Genomic DNA, 24,236 nt, shown 5'->3' with positions numbered 1-24,236 from the left:
AATCTTATCCAGAGTGACATATGCAGCTTGAATCTTTACGTTTAAAATATTTACACAGCCATATTACAGAGTTCATATGGCACTGATTGGACTCTATTGTGTATCTATTGTGTTAAAATTGAATTTACACTGGACATTTTACTATGTACAAGCCCAGTCCCCTAACTAGTATGCTATAATACCACTCATGTTGTGTTGTGTTGTGTGTGATTGAGCACTCATTTTGAGCATTGCACCTTCTCCCCCATTTTACCCTTTTTTCCTTCTCACTTTCATGTTAAACTAAGAGCTTAGAACACATGGAATTAAAAAAAACACACACACACATATATATAAATAAATAAGTTAATTTGTTTGTGCTCTGTTTGTACAGATATAGACATTCATATTTGTCTTTTGCTCTGTAAGTGCAGGCAATTTTCAGCTGTTTGGTCTTCACCCAGTGGATATTCATATTCCAGTACATTTATATTTGCCTGAATTTTGGGTCGCATTCCTGTTGGTGTGCTATCACACAAAATAATGTTGTGCCAATGCTCCTTCCCCCTGCTAAAATACCCTTCCCCAAGAGCTTCACCTGTTCAGACTATAAAAAAACAACATCAGCAAAACATGTTTTTTCCTTGTTTCAAATTCAGCCCAAAGCCCCCTGAGCTAGAGTGGCAATTCAGCAGCTCAGTTTGAAATCGAGCATATTGTTAGCATTTTTCTTGTATTGCTACAGTGTTCTCCAGGGCATCTGGGGACAGCAGCAGCCCAGTCTCATATTTACATGTAGGTGAGCTTTGGGCTGCTTCCTCTCCGGGGACAAACGACAGGACACGTCCTCGGGACTGGAATGTTCTATGTCCCTCTTTTATGAAGTGGCACACATCCAGCTCTCCTTAGATGAATGCTCTTAAAATCATGAGCATAAATAGCAGGATATGGTCCCTCAGCTGTCCTTCAGCCTTTCAGCTCGGGTGGTGGGGTGATGGGTGGGTTGGTGGGGGGTGGTTATTAAATGAGACAAGCAAATACATTTGTTGCATTAATTACTCAAGCCATTCATTAGCAATCCCTCAAAGCAGATTTGTTTTCATGCTCAGATTCTACTTTGCCCTGCACTGAAGGATTCAAGATGTGCAACGGCAAATGTATTCTGACAAATAAGTTCTGCAACTTTTTTCATGACTGCCTGCCCGACTTGGTGGATGAGAGCGGTTGTCGTAAGTAACATCACAATGCCGTTCTGGATACAAGTGGATAATTCAGTTGTGAATAGATGATAACATCACCATTAACAGATCTCAGTGCACCATGTTATTCCAGAGTTGATAACCCTGAAATAAACTGTGCGGGAAAATGCCTTTGTGTGCAATCAACCTTCAGAGAATGCACAAATGGCCGTTTGATTATTTGTTTGAATACAGTGGGCTAGTGGGGGAGTTTTTTGTATGTTTTTGAATGCTGTTAAAAGATATATTGTGACCAGGCAGTCTTAAGGAGGAATAGCAACCTATTGTTCCTTGTGTTTGGTTGAAGTGTACTGGTGTGTGTCTCTGCAGCCATGACGTGTGACTTTGAGTCAGGGCTGTGTGGATGGAGTACAGTGGGGACAGACTCTGGCTGGAAGCGGGTGAAGGCTGAAGACGCTGTCCTCAATGGCAGTGCGCCCTCACAGGACCACAGTAACAGGTCCTCACAAGGTGTGTGTGTGTGTGTGTGTGTGCACGCATGAGTGTTTATACCTGTTTCTCTTTGCTTTCCTTGATTAATCACACAATTCATTTGCTGAAAAATCAATATCAATAAGAAAAAGATGCCCATTTTGCCTATCCACAGATGATCTGAAATTGTGGATAACTGTGCACTCTTTGTTCTCTGAGTAAATTTGGGGAATATTGATGCAAAATCGGCTCTGTGCAGATTCAGCAGTCTAAATACTCGTTTAATTTAAAAGTTTGTTCTTTGTAATGATTTAAATTATTTTACTAAATTGAATTTTGTACTGTGATGTGAAGAAGGAACAAGCTGCATGAGATTAAAGACAGCAAATATTAGAATAATTAACACACAATCCCAAAGTGTTCTTCTAACTGTGTCCCATTCTGTAGCTTTCTTTTCTTCACATCACAATGCAAATTAGAAAACCACATGGCACCAGCTTTGAACACAATTTTCACTAAAGGCTTGTATTCCCACTAAGGTATCCGCTGTCTAAGTAGCTATTTCAGAGAAAAAATATACTGAAACATCACAAACATTTGTGTTGATTATAATGTAGATCACGTCAATGAATAACCATGTCATTCTCCTGACATTAATTGAAACATTATTGGTTTAACTTTGCTTTGTAATATGGAGGTACTCATATAACACCACTGGAATGTCTGTTAGTGTCCTTATTTCAAGTAGGCTTGAATTAATAATCAGTAAAGTCTTTGCCAGATTTAGTACTTCTAAATTTCCAGTCAGGTCATATACCATTTATGTCAGTATGATCAGATGATTCAACTTATCAACTCAAAAGGTATGAGGCTATGTTGGTGTCTGCAGTTTAAAATGTTTAATAAATTATGATATCGGAGCTTGCATACTTGCACACCAATGAGTGTTCTTTTTGATACTCAGATGCCGTTTATACTTAATACCTAACACTACCATGTTAACTTTTGGAAACATTAAATTATGTAAGGCATATCACCTGTTACTTACATTCATAAATTATAATATACCCAGATATTCCTAGACTTACAGTTCCCTCACTGCCCCCTCCCCCAAAAAGCAAAAAAAAAAAAAAAACAAATAAAAAAACTGACAAACAATAACAAATCCCTTACCTTAGACTATATTAGACTGTAATTCTTGCTTTGACACGAAACTGTCACTTCTGAAGTTTAACAGACAGGCGTATTGTGAGCCTGGTCCAAAGCCCTTTGAGTTGACAGGCTGATATCTGACCGCAGTGATGTGAAAGGATGACAGTGTGGGTGAGGAATGACCCCTGTGCGCTCTGTTCTTTCCCAGGCCATTATCTCTGGGTGGGGGGTGAGGGTGCCGGCAGCGCGGTCCTCCGCAGCTCTGTGCACCGCTCCACAGCGTCTTCCTGCACCCTGCGCTTTCACTACAGTCTCCAGGGCAACGGCACTCTGAGGGCGTGGCTGCGCACCGGGCTGGTGAGAGCCCGCGGAGGGGCGCGCGTGCGCGTCGCTCAGCCCACTTCACGTCTTAATTAGCGCGATCTTCGCCGAAGCGCTAACGAGCTCCGGCTGCCAGATGTGTTCTTGTCTCTCACCACGCGAGAGGAAATGACACAGAGTGGATGCGTTTTCACGCAGCGCTGAGCAAAAGAGAGATCGGAGACATAACACTCAATGCTGCCGTATTTCTGACTTTTAATTGCTTCTTTCAGAATATATAATTAGATTTGTGATTCTACACTTGAGTCTCGTCTCATTATCTGTGCATAAATATTCACAAAGAAAAAAATAAAACGTCCTATAGCGCAGTATGGAGAGGTCTATAGGACATTTAATATCTGAGCATTTACAAGTAATTTGACATAGATTTGAGGCTAGATACAATCAAAAGATCAGTAACAAATGTTGGAGGATATAAATGTGGTTTTTCATATTTTTTAAATGACTTTTTATCATAGGAAAACCAGATGGTCTTCCACACTGAAAAGGAAACAGAAAACGAATGGATGGAGGGTGAAATCCCGCTCTTGATCGGTCTGGAGGAATTTCAAGTAAGCTTTGCGCTAGTTCATTTCAAGGCCACTTACTAAAATTCTTTCTGAATCTCCAATGATTTCTGACTGGGTATTACGCCAGGAGGGTATGACTGTATCCCTGCTATCTGCTGGATTAGCATGGGAAATAAGATCTTGCACCTGTGTCCATCTCGCTCCAGGGATTTGTCTTCTTCATTTCCCCTATAATGCCTTCCTATCAGCGGTGTAAATGAGACCCCTGGCTCACGACGAGCGGTAGGAAGAGGTTTTCAATTCCACTCATTTGCAGTCTCAACAAGGTTTCATTTCGCGGGAAAATGAAGAGCGCGGCGGGAAAAAAAAGGAAACTATCCAGGGTCCGCTGCCTTGTTATTGTTCCAAAAACCTGGGCCAGTATCTTCTCTGTGTCAACCTGCTTGGCTGTTTGAGATGCAGGCCGGGATGAAGTTGCTCTTGGTTCCCTCTTGTGTTTGTGATGGCTATTGATTGTGCAGCTGACGACTGATGCCTGTAAGCCTGTGGTCTATTGCCTCTGCTTCCTGTTAGAGGGAGAGGGGAGGGCAGCTTCCATACCGCGTGTCTCTCCCTGGTAATTAGTGCTGCTGTCACCCCCAAAGCCCCAAGCCAACCTCTGCTTTCCTCTCTTTATTAATGCTGACCTCCTACATAATCAGGCCCCACAGAGCTCTATGATGAAGAGAAAGATTGTGAGAATGACATCTTAAAAAGACCAGAGATTCTGCCACTGCCTTCCCAAAGGTCCCGGTTTATTTTACCGGTAATTTCACAGCTTCTGTTTCTAGGTTTCTAAAATGCATTGCCTATGGTCAATTGGCCATTTTTGTTTATTCATAAACACTGAAATATTATCATCAGCAGCTAGCAAACTCGTCATAACATTTCCATGCTGGCTGTGTGCAAACTGGTTTGGCTAGGAAGTGACTGTATTCTGTGACTGTTAAATGTCACACCAAATGAAATCAACAAGTCTAAGCAATGTAAAATGTCAAAATGTTAATTTGTCAATTTAACTGTTTGTCTGGGTGCTTGAGCATTCTTCATGTGTTTGAATATCACTAGAACACAAATAACATTCCTAATAACTAGCAATAAGTTCAACAACTGTTATCTAACAGTGTAAACAGACCCCATACTATCTAATTAAACAGACCCATATTTTCTTTCATCTTGTTTGTATGACACAATGGGCTGTTTATAGAGATGTGATGATAATCTGTCCCATCGCTGCACTTTTGGCTCAGAATGCTGCTCTGTAATTGATTCCATTAATCTGGCCTTTCCTCTGCAGACAGCAGGGTCTGTGCAGCAATTATCACATTTAATCGATTGTACTACTTTGGCTTCAGGCGTTTTCACAACTTTCACAACTTTTCGCAGTTATTTGATGGATGCTCTGTTTATCCTTTTTTGTATATTTGCTGTCTAACTACCCTTTGTTCTTCGTCCTCACTGACAAACGACTGGAACTTTCTGAACGAACACGATGAATTCAGTCTCCTTTGGCAGCATCGGCAGGCCTGGCTGTTGTAAATATGCGCTGCGATTGTGGTCCTCAGATCGCGTTTGAAGGCCGCGTCGTGGGCGACGGTGGGTTCCTCGCCCTCGACAGCTTCCTGTTCTCTGACTGCGGGGAGGCGCTGGTGCCCGGCGTTTGCCCCGAGGGCACGTGGGCCTGTGGGAACGAAAGCTGCGTGCCCAGATCGGCCCTCTGTGACTTTCAGCCAGACTGCCGCCTGGGGACCGATGAGGACCCGCTGCTCTGCTGTAGGTTCCTATTACTGCATGCTCGTCCCCTCAGAGAGAGAATGCACAAAAGGATTATGATGCGTACATATACATTAAATCATTGCAAGTACCATAAACAATACTGCATGATTCAGAAGTGGGTGGAAAGCTCAATACAGGGTGTGTCTGATTAAGTAAGGTAGTCACATACTACCATTCGCTGTAAACATGAATTTTTTGTGGATGGACCTGAAACCTGGTGGTAATTTGCATGTTTTCTACAAGAGTAAATCTCTTTGGGATTAACATAAATAAATAATTTGCCATTGCAGGCTGAATACAGTACAACAAAGACAACACTAAACTTGCCTTCTGTAGTTTGTTCTCTGGTATAAGAGAAATATCCAACAACTCCAATGAAAAACCATAATCATAATAACAATCATTCATTCCACATGGCCCTGTTCTTTGAATTGAGATATATTGAAACAACTTCACTTTCCTGCAACAATATTTATGTGCTGCATTAAATTTAGTCCCTTGTAAAATTACAGGCAAGTTTATAATTATAGATATGCAATGAGAGTTTACTCAACTTAAAAATAGGTGGGAGTAAAACCAGCCTTCTGTATGCTAAGATACACTACATGGCCAAAAGTATGTGTATACCTGACTTCCAACTATCTCATCCAAAATTATGGCCGTTAATATGGAGTTGGTCCACCCTTTGCTGCTATAACAAGTACCACTCTGGGAAGGCCTTATAGTAGATGCTGGAGTATTGCTACAGGGGTTTGTTTCCATACAACCAGAAGAACGTTAATGAGGTCGGGCCCTGATGAACGAATAGGACTGGCGTGCAGTTGACTTTCCAAATAATCCCAAAGGTGTGGTATGGGGCTGAGGTCAGGGCTCTGTGCAGTCCAGTCAAGTTCTTCCACACAGTTCTTGACAAAACTGTTTCTATATGGACTTCTCCATGCCCGGTGGCATTGTCCTGCTGAATCAGGAATGGGCCTTCCCAAAACTGTTGGGGAACAACAGAATTGTCTACAAAGTGATTGTGATTTGCCTTCACTGGAACTAAGGGGCCCAGCCCAAACCATGAAAAAAAGCCCCAGACCAAGGGGTGAAAATGGGTCTTGACTCCAAGACCCATTTTCAAATAAATAAAAAATAATTACAACGGAAATGAGGCTTGGCCTCAAATGTAAACTAATGCAGCATAGAAGTTGAATCTTGGCATAATCCTCACTCAAAGAATATATTGTGAAGGCTGAGCTGATGTTCGAAATGCCACTGAAAATGTACTTGCGAGACGCACTCACGGACTATTTGGAGTTGGTATTTAATATGCTGTGGATAGCATTCATCACAACACAATAACAACAAAAACATAATCTGCACTCATAGTCATACTTTTTCTTAATGAATCTACCCACAAGTGTCCATCCCCACCTCTTAAAAAAAGACACATCTAAAGACAGAAGACAGAAATGAATGACACTAAAGACAGACTCCCACTTTATAGGAACACCAGCAGGTCCTACAGCATATAGACTCACTCCATAGAACACACCCTCACCACTGGACACAGAACTCATTAAACACGTTCCACCATTCAACGCCCACCCCCACCCCACACCCGCCCCCCGCTCCCCGCCCCACCCCACTGAGTGTTATATTGTACCTTGCTGTAGCTGCACTGTGTCAGTCCTAAATCAGTAATTCAGATAAATAATTTTAATTTCTGTTCATCTGGTCTAGTATGGACCTCACAGCAAAGATAAATGCACTAATTTATAGGCTAAGCATGCTGCATGTTTGTACTATGTTTCTTTGATACTCCACTTTATTTCTTTAGACACAACCATATTTTGCTGTTTCAGTACCTGAAGCATCCCCATCTTTATGGAAATCTTTAGTACCCCTATAATTCACACAACAGGATTATATCCCGACTCTCTTTTTCTATAAAACAAATGGAGGTCACAACCTTACATCGATTTTCTCATTTGAAAATCCATGAAATGCCTGTGAACTTTAAGGTCCCCCCGGCATTAAAAGTGCTAGGGGTCAACTGGCAGTGGAAAAAACATCTATGTTTTTAATTTTTGCAGACAATTCAACTTTAGTAGTCTCTGGAGTGCTTTGGGCCTTTTGGTTTGGGCCAGTTAAATTCCACTTCTGTTGTGACTAACTGGAGTGTAGCAGGGTCGAAGTCACTGCAGCATTCTGTCCTTCTGACTTTGTGTCCTTCTGTGATGGCATCTTGTGGACCATTTAAAAAGTGTAACACCTCAAACTTATCCTCACATAATAAAGCAGGCGCCAATGTTGCCAGCTGTACACGCAAGTGGCGTTGGCCTTGTTTTGGAGTATCTCAGGGTATTAAGAGTATGAGTTATCCATTAAAAGGTTGACATGGAGCACATTCTGACAAATGCTGTACAGTATGTACAGGGGTGACATAGCTCAGGAGGTAAGAGCGGTTGTCTGGCAGTCGGAGGGTTGCCGGTTCGATCCCCCACTCTGGGCATGTCGAAGTGTCCCTGAGCAAGACACCTAACCCCTAATTGTTCTGGTGAATGCGAGGCATCAATTGTAAAGCGCTTTGGATAAAAGCGCTATATAAATGCAGTCCATTTACCATTGACCATCTTTCAGAAAGAAAATTGAGCAATTTGGAGTCATCAAGCTATTCAAAGTGTCTGAACAATAGCAGCTTTCCCTCCATATCCCCTCATTATGTTTTGTTTACTGGTAGTGTGTTGACCAATACCATTTATTCATCCATTGTCCAAGGCTGTAACAGGTTTCTTGTCTTTGGTAAGAAAACTGAAGGACATAATTTTGCAGAGCATCCATTGTTGATGCAAGAAATAATGGGTATCCACCAATCAGAACCTTTTGGCATTTGCGATTTTACAAAATGAAAGGGCATGCACTTTGACTAAAAGAATGATTGACCTCATTAGTACATGTTGAATCCCATCCTTCTACATATACTGAAGTAAATGTATTATCAGTTTAACCCCAAGCCTTGTTTAGTGTTAAGTCTGTACACTTAGATGATTTTAATAATCATAAATTATTATAAATCATTATTTCTGATTTCTTTATTTTAGTCTTGGTGACAATGCCCTTGCAGTTGAATATCCTGATCATTATCACTGTGCAAATCAAATTTTCTTTTCCTTTGTTGATATGTTCTTCCATGCTTATTCCTCCACAGAACCCCCACCAGGACAATAATGTTGTTCCCCTTCTTTTCATATTTTAGCCAGCTATACTACGTGTGATTTTGAGTCTGACTGGTGTGGCTGGGAGCAGCTGAACTCTGGCAATGCAAACTGGAGCAGAGTCAATTACCCAGAGTCCCCTGGGGCAGACCACACAATAGGCACTGGGAATGGTGAGTGAGCAGTAAGAAAAGCAAAGAAAACTTGATATGTCTAAATTAATTTTATAGTGAAACTGGTGGATGATGGATGGTGGCCTGCTAGATGTTCACACACAATGCGGTCTTCTGAGCTGAAATGCGTAATTGGAACGCAAAATGATGTTTTTCAGTAAATTATTGGCAATGAAACAAGTAATAGTGTAGTGAAGTCTGTTAAAAATGTTCACTAACATATAATACTGGTGATCCATGAACATAAGTCAGTCAATTAGACCCCATGTGATATAGCTATTTCCTCTCTTTGGGACAATGGAGGACATAGTTCTAGATTTGGTGTAGTTGCACAAGAACTTATGGATGAAAGAGTGTTTAGTTTTATTGTTCCAAGTATCGTTATTTGAACAGCTGCGTTTACGCTTTCCCTCAGGGTCCTTTGCTTTCATCAGCACCAGCATACAGCCTGAGCAGACCATCGTAGCCCAGCTCGCCAGTCCAGCCCTGCGGAAGGCACAGGAACTGTTTCTTCCCTGTCAAGTACACAGCTCTGCTCTTTGAACTCCTGTTTACTACAATTAAGACCGAAATTTCCACAGTTCTGTGAGGCTTATGCGTACTATGTTTGGCCAACTTTATGTTTGCTTGGGGTCATCTCCACAGCTGAGGTTCTGGTACCGGCTGTCTGGGCAAGCTGAACTGGTCCTATTCACACGGACAGCGCTGGGAGGAGATTTGAGGAAATGTACCGTCATCAATGAACCCACCATCAACGCAGGGTGGGAGAGGGCAGAGGTGAACATAGATCCAGTAGCCCTCGAGAGCGGAATTCCTTTCCAGGTAAATTTGATCATGTATACTGCTAAATTTTACTCATATGACATGTATTGCTAAAACTTTTCTCACAAGACGGAATGTTGACAGAGAGAGAGAGAGCGAGAGAGAGACTTTAAACAGTGCAAAAACAGAAGCACCTAAAATGAAATTGAAAGGAACCAGGCTCTTGTTATCCAGCAACTGGTCAAGCAATATGAGCCCGCAATCAGTAGCAGTGCAGAGACAGATGCTTTAATTGGCCTGGAGTCTGTGGTTTGTACCTCTAATGAGGGCAAACCTATAATAAAAAATTCCAGAGCATTCAGAATGTCCCATGGGGTGGTAAACACAGGAAGTGCTCACAGAATGTTTCCATTAATTTGACCCCCCCATCCCCCCATCTCCCCCATCCCCCATCCCCCTCAGGTTCTTTTCCAGGCCTCTTTGCATGCAGCTCATGCCATGGTGGCTTTAGATGACATCAGCCTGATGCCAGAGTGCCATCCGGCTAACACCACACCTCCGGAGACCAGCACGGACATCACAGGCAAGAAATTAATCAAGGAAACAGATCACGGTGGGCAGTGAGCTTGGCTCACATCCCAACATATAGCATGGTTTTGGCAGGGAAAGCATCATCAGCTATTTTGGCCTTGTGATCTGTCATCCTGGCACATACAGAGGCTTCTTACTGTTCCTGTGCATGTCCTTTATTGTCATTCTTTCCCCTTTACATCTCCTGCTACTGTTGTAGCTATGGAAAAATAGCTCTCAAAGATGTATGACCAGCATTTTGGTGCTTTGGTGCCATAAAAAATGGGGAACTAATCACCGAAAACAGCGATTCAATTAAATACCACCTGTGAATGGAGGCATATAAAGAAATACAGCTGTTTGTTTATTTTACTCACCATCCAGTTAAAATATTTGGCTTAATAGCCCAAAGTACTTTTCACCTCTGGTTATAAATTTTAGAGCCCATGTATCCACATTCAGAGCACGCAGCTCCAGAGGAATCTCTCTGTCCTGCCTGAATAATATTCACAGCGACTTTTCTGGACTCTCCAGTCAGTGCAAAGATGTTCTATCTATGGAAAAGAACAGAGCGAGCGTCTTGGTCCTCCTTATAGATTTTCTCACAGAGTCAGGGCATATCATCCTTCAATGATGCCACCCAGGAGATAAGATTTATTTGGCCTTGAACTGGGAATATGGCAGTGCAATTTCACCTCATTAAAATGTGAGTAAGTAAATAAATAAATAAACCCTTGCCTGTAGACTATTTACAGAACATTTGATCCAGGTGGTCTGTGCTAAAATGTAAAATAAAAATAAAAAAGTGTTTTTCTGTAAAGCATTCAACTCTAAACAAGTCAACTTGACATTGAAGTGAGCAATGAAGTAAAAGAGTGGTGCCAAAAAGGCTCACTGCTTGGCACACTACTACTAAAGTAAACCAATAAGTCCCCTCCCCAAAGAGACATAGTGATTTCCTCTCTGTGGCATAGTGGGGGCCATAGTCCTGGATTTGGTGTAACTTTAAACAACTGGCATTTTGCATAAAGTAGTTAACGTGAATAAGTGAATGATGGTGATCATGCAGTTGACTCCACTGCCAGGTTTTTTGTATTACCTTCCCCTCTGGTCTGGTTCATTAGGTAGGCTATTTATTCTATCAATAGTTTATAGCATCTTCTGCAGCAATTGGTGTTGTTTCTGCATGCTTTGACACACAAGCGTGTGTGCATCGCATGCTAATGCAAATCCATTCATGTGATTATTATCTCCTCGCCCCCACACCCGTGTGAGCCTGCTTTTATTCCACAGATTACGGGCCTGTCATGCTCCTGAGCGGCGGCTCCCTCTCTCGCTCTCTCGGCCTGACGGTGGACGGTAACCGGCTGGCCAAAGTGTCTCACGTCACTGACGACCCCTCAGCTGTGTTCAGGCTGGTCTCCCCAGGGCTCTACCAAGGCCTGGTCGGCTCAGTCTCTCTCCTGTGGGCAGTGACCAGCTCCTTTTATCTGGCGCACCCCCCCTCCGGCCCCCGCGGCCTGTTTGTGGAGGAGATTCCAGGGCACGGGGCAGACTCAGTGAGGGCTTCCTTTTGGCCGCACAGAGACAAATGGCTGCCTGGCTTCACGGCTCTGGAGGCCGTCGGTGTGCCAGGTCACTACATTCACAGGCTGGACGGGAACGTCTCTGTTGCCAAGGACGACGGGAGTCAAGATTTTAGGGAGAGAGCCAGCTGGAGAATCATGCAAGGTAAGTCTAAAGTATCTTTACTCGTGCATTTCTTCACAGTTTTTTTTTTTTTTGGATGCTTGAGCAGAGAGCCAACAGAAGGAGAGAACATTGACCAGGCCACAGTATTTTTTCACTTTGTTAGACAATGGCTTTGTTTAAATATGTTATGAATATGGCATGTTATAGATACTGTACTAAAATGCACTTATCTTTCAAAACTGAAATCTTTCATTGCTGAAAGGCACTTTATACGTGTTTACACATTATATTAGCCACATTTACTGTAGCATACTGTGTAATGCCACGGCCAATTTGTGCATTGGTGAATACAGATGTGTCAGTCAATTGGTCTAACACAGTTATTGTTTTATTTGTGTGTTCCTTTCCTCATAAAACACAGTTACAAAAAAAACAAAAAAAAAAACAGTGTAATTCCTTAATGGAGTATGTTCTGACCTCACTGCATCCTCATCTGTTCTTTGTTGCATGGGACTGTGGTCAGAGCAGTGATTAAACATGCATCAGTAATAACCTCCAACAAAGAGAATGCAGGATGTCTAGAACAACCAGGTTGATGTAAAAATGTAAAAAAAAAAATCAATAACAATTGAAAAAGGGCTCTGAAATGGTGAAATCACTCCTTGTTCTAAGAGGCCGGGTTCTGTGCAACAGCATTATCTTTTATTAGACTTGGCATATGGAGCAGGTGGAGTTAAATCTCCTACACAATGCAGGTTCCTTTTATTAAATAGATAACCAAACATTATGAGTCTGGCTCGGTTGGAGATACGTGAGCTTCAATGCGAAATTCATAAAATGTGGAGTTGGCCCCACTCCCAACAGGCCTGGGTGCATTATGAACAGGAGAGAGACTGAGGCTCCAGCTCTATTGCCTGGCTCACACGCATATTGCACAGTGATGTGTCACTGTGGAAGTGTATGCTTAAACTTATGTTCAATTGTCACCGAAGATACATGGCATGGAATATCTACCATATGAAACAAAATTGCATCTATTTTTTTTTTGTTTGTTTTGTTTTCAGCAAATATGAGCATGATCTCACCTGCTCCGCAGTGCCCACCCCTCTCTTTCCGCTGTCGGAATGGGGAGTGCATCGACAGGAGCAAAGTGTGTGACTTCACCCCGCACTGCTCTGCTGGAGAGGACGAGGCAGACTGTCGTGAGTACAGCGGGAGAGATTTGGACTCAGCAGGTCTCAGTTGTGTTATCAGTTCTTTTTGCACATTTTTTTCTAACACATTTCTGAGACAAATATTAAAATCTCTATGTTCTATGATGCATGGATTAAAGTAAATTCTGATAAAGTTTATGGGTTTACGACAACTGTCGAGCACACTCACTTTGGAAGAATCACATTCTTATTCCAAACAAACGGACTCTGGTGAATGGCTCTTGCTTTCTCAGGTTGATCAAATTGGTCTGTTTACTGTGGCTGTTGCGCAGACATGTTACTGTTTACTGTTACTCTTTTTCGTGTTTAGGTTCTTGCGTTTTATAGAGCTCCAGGTTCAGAACATCTCAATAGCCCAATCCAAAGCTGGCCCTATAACTTGAAATCAAGCTTCAGCACTTTGTTGCCTGACAAAATCGTTACACAGACCTCTGCTGTGTATGGCTCATTGTCTGCGGCCCACCTAAATGGGGGAGACTTTATCACAAGGGGAGAAACCTATTACAGAACTTAGCAGTGCGATAAATTAACGTGACGATCCAGTACTTCAGTAATTCAGTAATAAAGACTTCATCATCATTACAGCCCAAACTGTTCCCTTTTGTGTCCATTTAGTAAAAGAGAATCTGAGGACTGTGTATAGACAGTATCCTGTGTTCAATCAACATTCTCACTTAACTTTCATTTGCAATTACGTGTTATTGGATGTACATTTTCTTCTCAAGCACAGTTTAACAAGTTCAACGATCAGCAAATTAACTTGCCAAACTGTATTAGTTAAGAAAAATGTATTTGTGAGTTAAAGAGCCATGTCAACTGAATTCATGAAAGAACTGTTTGCATGAACCACCTCATTGAAGATCTAAAGACAATGTCTCACTTGTCCAATAGGAATTTGTAGCGAGATTCAAAATCACTGCTCATCCATATGGTCATGTTTGTGCCGCTACCTTTCAGCTTGGCTGTGGTTCTTCCTGAGCGCAGTTTAACAGCAAGCCTGTGCTGTCTCTGTTACAGCCGCACACTGCGACTTTGAGCGGGACTCGTGTGGCTGGTACGAGTTCGCCGAGGGAGACGGGTTCGACTGGTACAGGAGCTCAGCTGCCGAGGTACCCGTGGAGTTCCAGCGCCAGTCTCCCCCGCAGGACCACACCACCAACACCACTGAAGGTCAGCGGGCCGTCACCAGAGCAGAACGACGTTAGGCATTGAACGCTCTTGCAATCTACTAGCCAGCTAGCTTGAATGTTAGCTACTATAGGTTTGGGCGTCGAAATTTGAATAAGACTACTGCATTCTTGACCTTAAACGGTAGAATACAAAGGATTCCAGTGATAATTAGCTCTGATGTTTCAGCATATTGGATTACCATAAAATATTGTGGATGGTGGCCAATGAGTTATTAGATGTTCCAACACGTACCATTCCTTGATTGATATGGCTGACATTTCATATTGTGCCGAAGCAGTCATATAGAATTACCCCAGACACTGACAATTAATATGAGTCTTAGGCTTTGAAGAGGGGTAGAAAATGCTACAAATGGAATAAACCCCCTCACAGATTGGATTGAGCACTAAAGAACCTTTCCTGAAGTACAGAGCAGGACTTGGGGAAAATGCTTTCTCAGCTGCTTGAATAATGGATACAAATCAACAGCCCCTGAGCCTGTTATTAAGATGGAATACCTCAGTAGATTATTTGAATTACAGCCATTTTTTAAATGCCTGCAGCATTTAAAAAAAAAAAAGTTTTTGAATTTAAAGCATTTTAAAGCAGTTAAAGTCTCTCTCTCTCTCTCTCTCTCTTCTCTCTCTCTCTCTCTCTCTATCTATCTATCTATCTATATGTGCAGGCCATTTCATGTTTGTGCTAAAGAACAGAAGTAACCTCGCCCAAAAAGCTTACCTCCGGGGGCCGAAGTTTCAACAGTCCTCTTCTGGATGCATGGTGACATTCTGGTGAGGAGCTGTTCACTTTCATCATGTTTTTATTTGCACTGAACAGTCATCTGAACTACATTAAAACAGATAAACATCAAAGAGCCGCATACAGATCCAGTGAAGTCCCAAACATTCCTCATGTCCTCAAAAACCCTCCATTTCCATCGCTGTGAGACTTGGCATGCTGTATAGACTCACCACCAGGGTGAAGCGTCACAGTGCTTCTCTCTGAATATCAGAGACAAATTCTGTTTCAAAACATTAAATGGTGTGTAAAGATCAATGTACTATTTGGAAAAGCTATTGCTAGTGAAATCTTCATTAAAAATGGTTGCACTGTTAGTGCCATGTTATTTTCAATTTTTTGAATATGACAATGTTTTATTTGAAATGTATAAAGATCCCAATTCAATGATGCTATAGCGCCTGTCATAACCATCCATGGAAAATGACTAGAAACACTTGCAAGCAGGGAAACATACAGCAGCATGTCCATTGACAAACCCAGAGCTTTAAACAGGCACACATTATAGGCTGGTGCCCATGAAGACCAGATTGTAAAAGAGAAAATACATGGACTGTGAACTTCTGCACAGGAGGGGACGTAATCTGGCATACTTCCTCTGATTTTGGATATTTATAGGTTTGAACTGTCATTTTAATTTACATCGCCGTACTTTAAAATAAAATTTAGGGATATAAACCCCATCATTAAACATAGATGAGTCAGGCTGTTATGTGCGGACGTGATTTGCAATCCTTCCCAGGCATTATAACTACGGGCTTTCCGTGGGTGCGGCGGACATGTACCTTCGCATCGACGGCGTGGAGAACGTCACGGTGGTGTGGCGCACGTTGTACAACCAGGGCAGCAGCTGGCATCCCGTGACGGTGCAGCTGGGCCGCATCGCGCGGCCCTTCCAGTTCTCCCTGGTCAAGCTCAGCCTGGGCATGTTCGACGGAGTCTCCGCCCTGGACGACATCACCTTCCACAACTGCTCCCTGCCCCCGCCCGTCGCCCAATGCGACAGCCACGACCGCTTCCACTGCAAGAGGAGCCGGGCCTGCATCGACCGGCAGCTGGTCTGCGACCTGGTGGACGACTGCGGGGACGGCTCGGACGAGGAGGGCTGCTGTGAGTCTCCACTCTGCGCCACGCCTTTCCATGCTAATTGCGCCGTGGAATCCATGCGCCACCATTTTGGCTCTATGCTTTGTTGTTGCAGCCCCGGAGCTAATGTGCAACTTTGAGGAAGGCCTCTGCAACTGGATGCAGGACAAGCTGGACGACGTCTTTGACTGGACCAGGATCCAGGGCCCCACCCCGACCCTCAACACGGGCCCCTGGAAGGACCACACCCTGGGCAACGTGAACGGTCACTACCTGTTCATCGAGGCCTCCGTCCCGCAGCAGTTCAGGGACACGGCCTTGTTGGTCAGCCGCGGCTTCCAGCCCACCGCCAACCGTGGCCAGGGCAGCCGCCCCTGCACATTCCGCTTCCACTACCACATGTTCGGCAAGCACATCTTCAGCCTGGCCGTGTACCTGAGGACCACGGCCAGTGGGCGAGGCCAGCTGCTCTGGGTACGCTGGGGGGAGCAGGGCAACCTGTGGCACAGGAAGACACTCTACCTCAGCAGCATTCGGCCCTTCCAGGTACAGTCAACCCAGTTATAGTATTAATTATGATGATGATGAGAAGGAGGAAGAGTATGATAGCGATGATAATCATAATGGTAATAAAGAAGTATGAGGATGATCATGAGAATTAAGGGTGTATGAGGATGGTGGTTGCTGAGGATCAGCATGTTTGGGTATGCTGATGACGAGGCTGAGGATGAAGATGAGTATTTGATTGACGGTGACTGAATGATGTGCTTAAGCATGATAATCAGGTGCAGGAGGAGGTGAAGGATGCAGCTGGTCTGTACTCTTCTCTCCCCTCACAGTGATATCAGAGTCGTGGTGTTTTCTTAAGCTCCTCTTGCTGCAGGGTAAATATTCTCTAACTAGCATGTGCTCAGGGCAGCCAGCCTCCATGCTGCTTTTTCACCTGAGGGGGAAGTGTGTTTTCATAGTGTGCAGCTCTTAGATACAGGAACAGATGGTCGGATGAACCTGGATGAATGCTGATCTCAAGGTTTTCTTTTTATCTTTTTTAGAAGGTGGGTAATTCAGGGTACTTCCTTAGATTTCTTTTATCCCCAAACTATTGTTCAGTGCATTTCACATGGCTTTCAGATCCTCCAGATGTTCTATTGTGAATCTTTCATTGATGTGGGAATTCTTCATAGTATCCAGTATTGCCATCTCATCCAGCTTTAAAAGCCTTTGACACACCCTCAAAAGCAATACCGCCCCCCCAAAAAATGAAAATCACAATATACTGCAATTATATATATAAAAACTACAAAAAAACTAAAGAAAACAAGAGCTGGATTAGGGACTATATTGCAAGCTTGAATGCAGAAAAAAAAAAATCCTGTGAGCAAAATATACCCATATTGTTTCCAAATTGATCACTCCACAGAGCCACAATAAGCTATAATGCACCGGAGCATGGATAGATCCCAGGGCTGAGATACATTTGATAAGGAGCACTGAAAGACACCAGCCACAAACGATTGTAGGACTGACAGCTGCACGACTTTCAGTGGATCTATCGTGAATTTTGGGTGGTATCATTGTGTTTATCTCAGTACGTTCTGTGTGCTGAAGTCTTATTTTGTTGATCGAATTGTTCAAAAAGAAATATTTGTAGATTTTTATAATAAAAATGACCACAGATATTACATTTTCTTTAGGTTTCTAGTGGTCATAATGAAATCTGGCACCTCTCTGTAGATCAGTTCCAAAGCTGACACCCTCATTTGTGTTTCGGGCGGGGTTAAAGAGGTCACACTGTCAGAATAATTATTAATTTGATGACACAATGAAATCTGTCCGAGCATTCTTCGGTAATTTATTCTATGTATATTAATGACCACGGTGAATGTCAAAGGCCCGGTGAAAAGGCCAAACTGCCTGTGAGGGACTTATTCCGAATCACGCTGATATGTTGCTAGAAAAAAATTTTTAAAGTCACGCTGTATGTTTTGGAGCAGTGCAGTTAATTTGGTTTTTCCGTCCCTTAATGTCAGAGATATATTTCTGCAGGTGACAAGTAAAATGAGGCATAGACAGTGAAAGACAGCCATGGTCATTTTTTTTAAATAATTTTTTTCATTGTCAGGTCTATTATATTTTTTTCAGGCTAGAGACCTCAATTTCTCATGGTGTTTCTAATTTGAGGAGATATATGTTTGCTTTCTAAAAATGACTCCCAGTTACCTGATTTCAGTAGCATTTTGAACATATTTATTGTTCTTGTTTGCTAAAATAGAAGAGCCTGTTTCATCCTTAATGGCATTTTAAAAATATCTTTCAGTCAGTATCTGATTAGGATAACACGCAACTCTCTTGTTCCCTTCATTCCCCAATGGCCTTTTATACCAGAGTTGGACTGGAGAAACAGAGACCGACCCAGGGTTGACCTGAAGTACCTCTACACTTCACACCCAATTGATTTTAGCCAACTCAATTTGAGTTTTAGAAGAAAAATGGAAGGATGAGGGCAGGACTGTGTGCAGGTTTTGTTGCAGTCTGAAGATGCTGCTGATAATATTGCTGTCAGGAAATTGTCTGATGTGGCATGGATAGAACCCAGATTACCTGCCATGGTAGTTTATTATTATTATTATTATTATTATTATTATTATTATTATTATTGTTGTTGTTGTTTTTTTCATTTATGCTGCGTGCACATGCTCTCACACCAGAAATGGAGTGATGATCTCCTGGTCTTAGTATGGACATGCACACTCTGTTGGCATAAACGTGGTCTTGGTCTGAATCTTGATCATGACCTTCAAAATCTTGGTCTGAGTCATGGGATAAGACCATGGACTCAGACAAAGCCAAGCTCTCTCTCTCTCTCCAGTGTTCTCAAAAGACAGCCCAATCGGCATAACGCTATCCAACTTACTTTGTTCAGTTTTCTCTTTGAGAAAAAGCCTATTGGGGCTTTTAGTTGGACAACATTATAAAGCATAACCAGCCTATTACTGTTATTTGTGTACATCCCATACATAAATTCAGCCTTCAGTGAGCTTCAAAACAATATGTTTGAGATGAGAAAAATGTTATCTAGCTAACTGAATTAGCATAACAAATAGTACTGCCTGGTGTCAACTGTGATGACCAGACTTAGTCTGGGTTCAGCATAAATAACATTGCAATTTGACTAAGCTATTTCTTTGATTAAAATGTCTAAGTTTGGAGGAAGAAAAGTGAGTTATAATGTGATTTAAAAAATAGAAATTCCTTCTCTGTAATTTTTTCATTTTGCATAGTTTTGCCGACTAGCCTCTTTTCCCTTGACATTTCTTCCTTTTGAGACTGAAAATATCCATCCAGGCATATATTATTTCATACTTGTATATGACTGTCTTGTTAGATTGGCCATTCTTTGTTGTAGTCCTAAAACAGCTTGGCTGGAATGTTATTTTCTAACAGAGGTACACAAGAATTGAGACAACATACTGCTGCTGGAAGTCAGTTACAGGAATTAGTCATAGGTGTAGTTGTGTAGTGTGTGATCATGGAAATAATTTTTTGTGGTTTTAAAGCAAAGCAAAAAATAATTTCATTAAATTCATGTGCATGTATTGCTGGCTGGAGAATAAATGGCACTGATGTCTCTATGAGATGTGGTCCTGGAGCTGCTGTTAGCTAACAGAGAGCCTGCATTAAAACTGCACTTTGACAGCTGAACTGCTTGTTTTTTCATTACAGTTTGTTGATGGAGAAATTTAAAGGAGCTTATTGAACAATAAATTGTTAAGAGGAAATTTGGTTCAGCTGCAGAATAGATTCTTGAATAATTAATACATACTTTTTTGGGAGGGGGGGGTGGGTTCAGTATGAATACAAATCAAAATAATTAGACTCCTGAACAGAGGTTTACACAATATATTAAACAGCACAGAAAAGTATACTGCTTATTATTTAACCTTCCATAATTCTGCTCTTTGTTGGATTGGGTCGTTCGCTACTTAACCTTGTAACCCTCGCAGGCTGATCTGGCTGCATTGACAAGGGGAGGATGTGAGTCTCATTAGCACTAATGGTGCTCTCCTGCCATGGTGGGGGCGTTTGGGCTGGTGCTGTTCTCTGCTCAGTGTAAGAGAACGGGAGCGACCAGAGCTTCTGCTTCACATTACCCACCCAAAAATAACAAATGGCTGTACACCACTATTCATATTACTATTGTTGTACATATCTTTTTATTGATATCATAATCTTTTTATTTATTGGTGTTATTATTTATTTTGTTTATTTAATTAGCAGACTAGCTAATCCAGAGTGACCTCCTGAAGGCAAGGTACACTAGTGTCTGTCATAAGAGCAGCAACAAAAGAAAACGTGTATCCATAATTTATTACATTACAGGCATTTAGCAGACGCTCTTATCCAGAGCGACTTACACAACTTTTTACATAGCACTTTTACATTGTATCCATTTATACAGCAGGATATATACTGAAGCAATGCAGGTTAAGTACCTTGCTCAAGGGTACAACGGCAGTGTCCTTACCCGGGAATCGAACCTGCGACCTTTCGGTTACAAGCGCAGTTCCTTACCCACTGTGCCACACTCCGTCCCCACTAATTTATGGGCGATCAATTGGCCCGTTTCTTATTAGTGTCCATGGCATTCCTTGACTAGTGTCCTAATGTATTTCTCATAAAGCATACATGGACAGTACCTAGCCGTCATTCTGTGACCGCTCCCAGGTGCTGTACAAAGCATCTGTTGTTCAGAAGGCTAAATGTCTGTGCGCAGTCACAATTTTGCTTTCTTCACATCTGCTGAGTCGACAAAGCCAAACTCTTTTGCAGTGGGTTGCAGACAATTGTTCAAAGTGCAAAGCCGCGTTGCTGTCAATGTCTGAATTATTAGGCTGTGGGCTGAAACTTCCGGGAGCCAATTTTGTGCAAGGAATGACAATAAAGCAATGAACTGCGGTCAGATCTGCTGTCAGCAGAACAGGCCACCATAGATATATACGGTTCACTGTCATCACCACAGAAACACATCACCATAGAAATAATAGTTTTCTGCAAGATTTTGTCCAACAGGGTTTGCTAACCACGGTTGTAATGTCTGTTCACAGATGTACTTGCACTTGCAATTCCAGTAATGTCCCCCATGACCCATGAGTCACATACTGTTGAGAACACTGTTATTATCCACCACATTCCACATCATGTGATGGGCTGCATCACGCATTTCACATCGTATGATTGGCTGTTTCACTGTGACAAGGGTGAACAGCTTGACAACCCTGGACTTATGATGTCCTTTCTGGTCATAGGTTTTGGTGGAAGGCACAGTAGGCGATGATTTCAACGGCGACATTGCCATCGATGACTTGTCCTTCCTGGATTGTATCCCATATGACGGTACTAATTATATCATCGTCCCCCGATCATGACATAGCTGATGCTATTGATGTGGAGAAAAATAATTTTAGGTCAACCTTGAGAACTACAGCTGTGCTGTATTTTTGAATTATTATTACTAATGACTGTACCTGAACCTGGAAATTTGAATCATTTTATATCCTGTCCCAAGTTGACCAGCATAAGAGCGTTTGGGTTATATAACTATGATGAAAGAGCAAGTGCTGCTCCACAGATTTACACTGTTGGTTGCCTGGCCTTTCCCCCCATCCCCCCATCCCCGCACTGTGTGTTTTAGGGGATCTGCCGTCGGAGGTCCCTACGACTCCCCCAGGGACCATCACCACAACCACAGTGCGCCCTAACAGCTGCTCCGAAGGGGAGCTGGTGTGCGATGTTACCGGGGACTGCGTGGATCAGCAGAAGAGCTGCGACTTCCGCCATGACTGCTCTGCAGGAACAGATGAACTCTACTGCGGTGGGCGGCCACACTTACTTTTCATACGAAAATAATACCCCCTTTCTCTTTCCTGCTCTCTCTCTCTCTTTTCCACTTACTTTTCCTCTCTCTCCTGTTCTTTCTCTCTCTGTTCCTCTCTGTCTCTCTCACAATCCCTTTTTTATATGACTATTGCATTTCCTGAGAAGAAATATAATCTGTCGTTTTATCAAGGAATTTCGTCAGAGCACTCAAATTAATTTCTTAGAAACAATTCATGAGATATGTTAGCTTACAGTTACTGTAAAACATGGTAGAATAAAAATATTAAATATCTGAACTACAACATCAGAATTACAAAAACATTGGTGAGGAAAATGGGAAACCTCCCAAAACTCCTGCTGTGAGTTCATGCCCATTTGGGTGGACAGAATAATTGACCCACTGTAGAGGAGACAAAGTTACAGCAGATGCACCGGCTTTGGAGTATTATCAGGGATTAACTGATAAACTGAAGCAGAGGAGCTGGAGTTTGGCTTTGCGCTTTGTCTTGTTTTTTCCACAGTGAATGAGGTGTGCGATTTTGAGGGGGGCAACACTTGCGGTTGGTATCAGAGCTGGCCGTCCACAGTCCGCTCCATCCACTCCTTCAGCTGGCTGAGCGGCCAGGGGAAATCCATTCACCATGGGGAGGAGTTCCACAGGCCGGCCACTGACCACACCCAGTGAGCACCTCTCCCCATGAGTATCGCAAACGGGTTTTACTTTCAGGAGTCATTCAAACCACCCTACTTACTGCTGCATCAAAGTAGCTTTGCTGATACAGGATACAGGAATACAGGAATGTTTTCCTTTTGGCCCCTGTTCATAACATCATTAACTCATGAAGGAAAAGATGGACAAACTCAGAAAACCTTTATTTCTAAATATACAGTACAGACACATTATATACTGTATATAAATGTTGATATTCAATATTTATAGTACCAAACCTAGACCCTACAATTGTGTAATTGTTTCTACAGTCACTTTTTCAAGACCTGAAACATAAATGCAGTCACTGACGTATTTCCCAGCTCGAATGCCTTCAAGTCAGTATTTTTATAGAACGGGAAATGATGGGAGTCTGCTTGTCAAAGTGGCATTGCGATTGTTCACACATGCCTCCAAGGGTCTTGGTGCACTTGGATAGCCTCTCTGCACTGAATGCACCCCCGCCTGAGAAAATGACCACCCCAGGTCTCACAATTTTCCTTGGCATAATGCCTCCTCAGCTAGCGGAGGTTATTTCAAGTCAGGCTTCACACGTGTTTGTTGGGGCTGAGACATGGATGACCCTCTCGCTCACTGTGCGGTTATAGAGCCGCTGCTGACAGTGGATTTGATTAGGGCTCAGAAGCGCTTGTGCTGTTGGAGGCTAACTGCCCGCTGGTCGTGATTCATTGGTCTCTCAGAGGGAGGCCTCAGGATTCAGGTGCAGACAGGCGTGGGTGTTTCTCACCGTGGGGTGTGCTTTCCGCTGTCGGACGATCGATCCCAGTAGCTCTGAAAATGAATGAGAGATGCTGTTCTGTTTCCCTGGGCTCAGGGCTGCACAGTGACCTCTCCTATACAGGGTTGGGCTCAGCCGGAGCACGAGATATCAATCGGTAAAAGGTTTAGAAGGAAGAGGAGCTTTGCCTGGAGAGGCTGTGCATCCCCAGATGCCCTGTCATATCCTGAGGTTGTAATTGACAGGCTGAGAGTCCCCCTAGAGGCCTCTGGATCCTGAGGAGCCTGACCAGGTCTTTGAATGACCTGGTCAAGTGTCTTTTGACTAATAAAGATTGTTCTGTGTGGCCGTGAGACCAGAGCTGTGTTTTTCTCAATGGGATTGTGGCTAAGAGTAGGGTGTGTGGCTGAGCAGTGTTTTTGAGTATGTGGTCTGGGTCTTTATGTACGCGAGAGGGTAGGAAGTGTGTAACGTGTGTTTGTAAGTGGGTGTGTGTGTGTTACACTGCAGGGAGTTGGTGTAATGTGCATTTGAGTACAGTGTGTGGGTGTTACTGTATGTGTTTTAAGTGGGTGCTGTGTTGTGTGTTTTTCAGTGTCTTTATGGACGCAGAGTGTGTGTTTTTCTGTGTATTTGAGTTTGTGCGGGTTATCGAGTTTCATGTGGAGCGAGCGCCGTCGTTCAGTGAATGGAAGTGGGCGTGCTGCTGTCTTTTGTTTAAGTGCAGGGAGAGGGTGTTT

General features: G+C 42.8%; 1 protein-coding gene across 1 annotated transcript in view; it reads left to right on the top strand.

Annotated features, from left to right (window-relative positions):
- malrd1 (MAM and LDL receptor class A domain containing 1) overlaps positions 1-24,236 on the top strand; it is an 81,270-nt gene that overhangs the window by 4,602 nt on the left and 52,432 nt on the right. Inside the window, exons 6-23 of the mRNA XM_064332837.1 lie at positions 1,089-1,208; positions 1,548-1,688; positions 3,010-3,158; positions 3,641-3,733; positions 5,296-5,503; positions 8,748-8,879; positions 9,295-9,401; positions 9,525-9,701; positions 10,104-10,224; positions 11,505-11,942; positions 12,968-13,105; positions 14,135-14,287; positions 14,973-15,078; positions 15,828-16,195; positions 16,287-16,717; positions 21,478-21,565; positions 21,864-22,043; positions 22,570-22,729. Of these exons, the coding sequence (XP_064188907.1) occupies positions 1,089-1,208; positions 1,548-1,688; positions 3,010-3,158; positions 3,641-3,733; positions 5,296-5,503; positions 8,748-8,879; positions 9,295-9,401; positions 9,525-9,701; positions 10,104-10,224; positions 11,505-11,942; positions 12,968-13,105; positions 14,135-14,287; positions 14,973-15,078; positions 15,828-16,195; positions 16,287-16,717; positions 21,478-21,565; positions 21,864-22,043; positions 22,570-22,729 (3,310 nt within the window). The remainder of the gene's footprint in view (positions 1-1,088; positions 1,209-1,547; positions 1,689-3,009; positions 3,159-3,640; positions 3,734-5,295; positions 5,504-8,747; positions 8,880-9,294; positions 9,402-9,524; positions 9,702-10,103; positions 10,225-11,504; positions 11,943-12,967; positions 13,106-14,134; positions 14,288-14,972; positions 15,079-15,827; positions 16,196-16,286; positions 16,718-21,477; positions 21,566-21,863; positions 22,044-22,569; positions 22,730-24,236) is intronic.

The sequence above is a fragment of the Anguilla rostrata genome, chromosome 4 (assembly GCF_018555375.3).
Source record: "Anguilla rostrata isolate EN2019 chromosome 4, ASM1855537v3, whole genome shotgun sequence".
Taxonomy (NCBI): domain Eukaryota; kingdom Metazoa; phylum Chordata; class Actinopteri; order Anguilliformes; family Anguillidae; genus Anguilla; species Anguilla rostrata.
This window is presented reverse-complemented; position numbering and strand designations above follow the sequence as displayed.